The 4,102-nt window shown below is 45.4% G+C and overlaps 1 protein-coding gene across 1 annotated transcript; it reads left to right on the top strand.

Annotated features, from left to right (window-relative positions):
* Positions 1-3,318: 3,318 nt before the first annotated feature.
* LOC123075694 (uncharacterized) lies at positions 3,319-3,654 on the top strand. The gene has a single exon (XM_044498241.1). The coding sequence runs from the start codon at positions 3,319-3,321 to the stop codon at positions 3,652-3,654; it is 336 nt and encodes a 111-aa protein (XP_044354176.1).
* The last annotated feature ends 448 nt before the right edge of the window (positions 3,655-4,102 follow it).

Raw genomic sequence — 4,102 nt, 5'->3', positions numbered from 1 at the left:
TGAACATCTACAATACTAAAACTATATAGTATGAAAATACGTTTCATGGTGCATCTGATAATATTGATTTCATATTGTGAATGTTTATATTTTTTTATATAAAGTTAGTCAAACTCTACAAAGCTTGACTTTGACCAAACCTTATATGCAGACTAAAAAGAAACGAAGGGAGTATATAGTATTTAAAAAAAATCTAATATATAATATAGTTTATGGAGTGTATCATAAAAAGGTGTATATACGCCCATGGTTGGCCTCCGGTGAGAACAAAATAAATTGATGCCTGCGTTACAAACCTGAGCCACTCTGAAAAAATTGAAATATGTACATCCTTTATTTGAAAATGAGTATATTTATATATACTTGTATAACTGAAGAGCATGATGACACTGCACTGGGAGGATGCTGTACATATGGGCGAAGTGGCAGCGCGAGGAACATCCTAAGCATCGCCGGGCTTGACCGGATCTTCGGTGGGGCCACTAGCATTGTCTACCACGAATAGCTCCTTTTGTGTTGCTTAGTCGGTTCTTCGGGCGTTGCATTTTCTCCTATATCCGTGCATGCGACATTTGTTTGATTATGCATTGATATCACAATGCTTAATTTTGTGTTACAACCTTAAAATAGATTCATTTCTATAATTGATCTACTCAAGACATGATTATTATTGTAGTTTATTTCACTGAATCACAAGATATATTTTTGGTTGATCCATTGTGACTGGATAAAAATCAGGATTAAAATGTTACAAAGGATTATAGCTGCTTTTTATTTCAAACGACAACATGTGGCACCAAAAAAAGTGACTGAAAAAAAAAATTAGGCACATGTAGCATTGATATCATGCCGATGTAACCGTGACTATTTTTATTTCAAACGACAACAGCCATGTTGTACTATGTTGCATGCAGGTGCAGGTGAGATATCAATGTCAGAACCTAAGCAGGGTTTGATTGCAAGGGGGTGTAACTAAAGGTGTTCGATCGATCCGCTTCTCAGGCTGAAAAAACAAGACACCTCCAAAACCGTAGCCTTCCATGAAAGTAACCATTTGAGGTGACGGGAAGCAACATAAAGCACTATTGGGCCACGAGAGCTGCCCGACACCAAATTAACCTCGATGGTATATATAAATCGGTGCACTCTTCCCCACAGTTTCCCATCACAAACGGGTCGAATAACTAGCTATCTACCATGGAGAGGAAGGCGGTGTGCATCTCTCTTGTCATCTTCGCGCTCGTACTGTTCGCTGGCCCGGACCCAGTGGCCGCTGCGGTCTGCAGCGTGGGCGAGGTGGTGATGCCAATGTCATCGTTCTTCAGGCTGGAGGACAGCATGGCGCCGGAGCTCGGGGTGGACCTGGACGTGCACCGCCGCGTCTTCGGCGACATCGGCAAGGGAGCCCTGGACCCCAACAAGTCAGCCTGCAAGCCGAAGTGCGCCGGGGAAGGACAGCCGTACACCGGCCGGGGATGCCAAGCCATTTACGGTTGTGCCCCTAAATAATCTGATGAATGGGCCTGCACTACCGGCGTCAACGCAACCTCATTACGCCGTGTTCGGTTGCCAGGGAATTGCAAGGGATGTAGTGATATATGCCCTTCGCTGGCCGTGTTTGTGTTGGTGGTGATTTTTCTACTGATCAATGCGCTTCGATGGCCTAAGAATCTCTTGCCGCCTTGTAGATCGCTCACTATGCTGATGTAGTGATATAGGAGTATGTCGAGTTCGCTGCCGAGGGGAGGTGCAATGGCTCGGCTTAGCTTTGCCCTTTGGAGTAGTTGGTGGTTCTCTGTGTCATGGCGTAATCTCGGTGATATGATGCCTCTCTTTTTCTGCTTTTGTGTATTTCTGTGCATGTGTCGTATGTAGTTTGTAGTGCCGGTTGTGTCGTATCCTACTAAGGATGCGTTTGGTTTGATGACCAAATGAATGTCATGGTTCCGTTGTAAAGGACTGGTTGCTTTTACTGTTGTGATCGGTTGGAGATAAAAAATGGCATGGCTTGGTTCCATCCGTGTGTTTGGTTGGAGAGGCGAAATGATAAGAATCTGATTCCACTCACCTCTTCCATATGAATGACAAGATTACCTCTCCCGTCCACTACCGGCGTCAATGCAACCTCATTAGGCCGTGTTCGGTTGCCAGAGAATTGAAAGGGATGTAGTGATATATGCATTTCGATGGCCCTATTCATGTTCCTGGTGATTTTTCTACTGGTCAATGCGCTTCGATGGCCTAAGAAGCTCTTGTCGCCTTGTATATCGCTCGCTATGCTGATGTAGCGATATAGGAGTATGTCCAGTTTGCTACCGAGGGGAGGTACAATAGCTCGGCTTAGCATTACCCTTTGAGGGCATTTTTTGTTCTCTGTGTCTTAGGTGTAATCTCGGTGATGTGATGCCTTTCTTTTTCTGTTTTTGTGTGTGTTTCCGTGCATGTGTATATAGTTTGTGGTGCTGGTTGTGTTGTATCCTACTAAGGATGGGGTTGGTTTGAGGACCAAAAGTAATGAAATGTCATGGTTCTGTTTCAAAGAAATTGGTTGGTTCCATTCTTGTGCTCGGTTGGAGATAAAAAAACTGGCATGGGCTACGGCTATAACTGATACTACAACCCACAAGGGCGGATGGTTGTCTGGTCCTCGATGGTGCGACCGTTGTGGAAATCCTATTCTCGGCAACCGGAATTATCTTGTGCGAAAGAATGGTCTGCTGCAGTGTGCAATGAAGTTATGATATGATGATTTAGTCAATTCTGTAATTATAAGTTCATAACCCTTTATTGGAATGTTCCTTTTCTTTTGCTTCAAATTGGTTGGGTGCTTATTATTATTACGCGCAGTTGTTCACCTAGAAAATGCTGCTGCATTGAATTCAGTTAAGCAGAGACAAATAGACAGGGCCACGAGAGCTGCCCAATACCGAACGTATTCAAAGTACTGAACGTCGACTATTCAAAAGAATACCGAACGTCGATCTATAAGACTAGTCACAATGGGTAGTAACTTAGACTAGTAACATGCATATGTTACTAGTCTATGTTACTACCTCCACAGTGGGTAGTAACATATGTGTTGTGTCATGCATCACTTCATTTATTAATTTGTAGACTCATCTTTTCTTGATATGTGTGATGTTACAGTAACTAGCTATGTTATCACATGCCTCTCTTTCTTCATTAATTACATGTCACATCATCTATTTTGCCTAGATAAGTGTGATGTTATCACCTATGTTACTCCCCTGTGGGTAGTCTAAGTTAGTGCTCCTATACGAGCTAACACTCTCCACGGGATCGACTAGTTAAGCTAGCATGGACACAAAGGCGTGCATCTCGCTTGTAATCCTCGCGCTCGTGCTCGCCGGCCCGGACACGAGGGCTGCGGCGCTCGCCGGCATCGACGCCGCGGCGGCGGTTATGCCAACGTCGTCGTCGTCTTCTTCCCGCATAAAGCTTGAGGACGGCGTGGCGCCGGAGCTCCTGGATTCGACCACGGTGGACCTGGAGGGGCACCGCCGCGTCCTCGCCGGCAGAGGCATCAGCGCGAGTTCCCTGAACCCCAACAAGGCAGCCTGTACCAGGACGTGCCCGGCGCGCGGAGGGGCCTACACCGGCCGGGCATGCCTCAGAAGATACCAGTGCCGTTAGGGGGAGTGAACGGAACAGCCTTGAGGCTGTCGCTCCAACCTCCTTCCTGCACTGCACTTTGCCCGTCCGATCAGTGTTTTAGTGTATATTTCCATTTCCGTTTTGCCCATGTCGTTTGCGATCGTCTAATGTTTCTTGATGTGCGTATAACTTTGCAGGCAGTCTTGTTTGTACAACTGTTGAGTGGGGTTGATTGTACCATCCAATCATGATCGAAAGCAAATATATGCTACATATATATAGCCATTGTTAAAAACTGGGAGTCTAATCTAGAATAAAGCCCGCGTTGGCAAGAGCCAAATATGTGATAGTACATTACAGGGCTAAACGCGACCTCGACGAAGCAAGCAAGCGGTGGGGGAAAAAATGCATGGTGTAGGCGTAGCTGATCGTTCTTCCTCCAAAAACGAAATCTAAGTGGGCAAACGTGGGCACCATATATAAACGA

Source organism: Triticum aestivum, chromosome 3D (genome assembly GCF_018294505.1).
Source record: "Triticum aestivum cultivar Chinese Spring chromosome 3D, IWGSC CS RefSeq v2.1, whole genome shotgun sequence".
Lineage (NCBI taxonomy): Eukaryota > Viridiplantae > Streptophyta > Magnoliopsida > Poales > Poaceae > Triticum > Triticum aestivum.
Note: the sequence above shows the minus strand (reverse complement) of the source record. Positions and strands in the feature narration are given on the sequence as shown.

Coding starts and splice junctions, on each gene's coding strand:
- LOC123075694 (XM_044498241.1), top strand. CDS start 3,319: ATGGACACAAAGGCGTGCATCTCGCTTGTAATCCTCGCGCTCGTGCTC.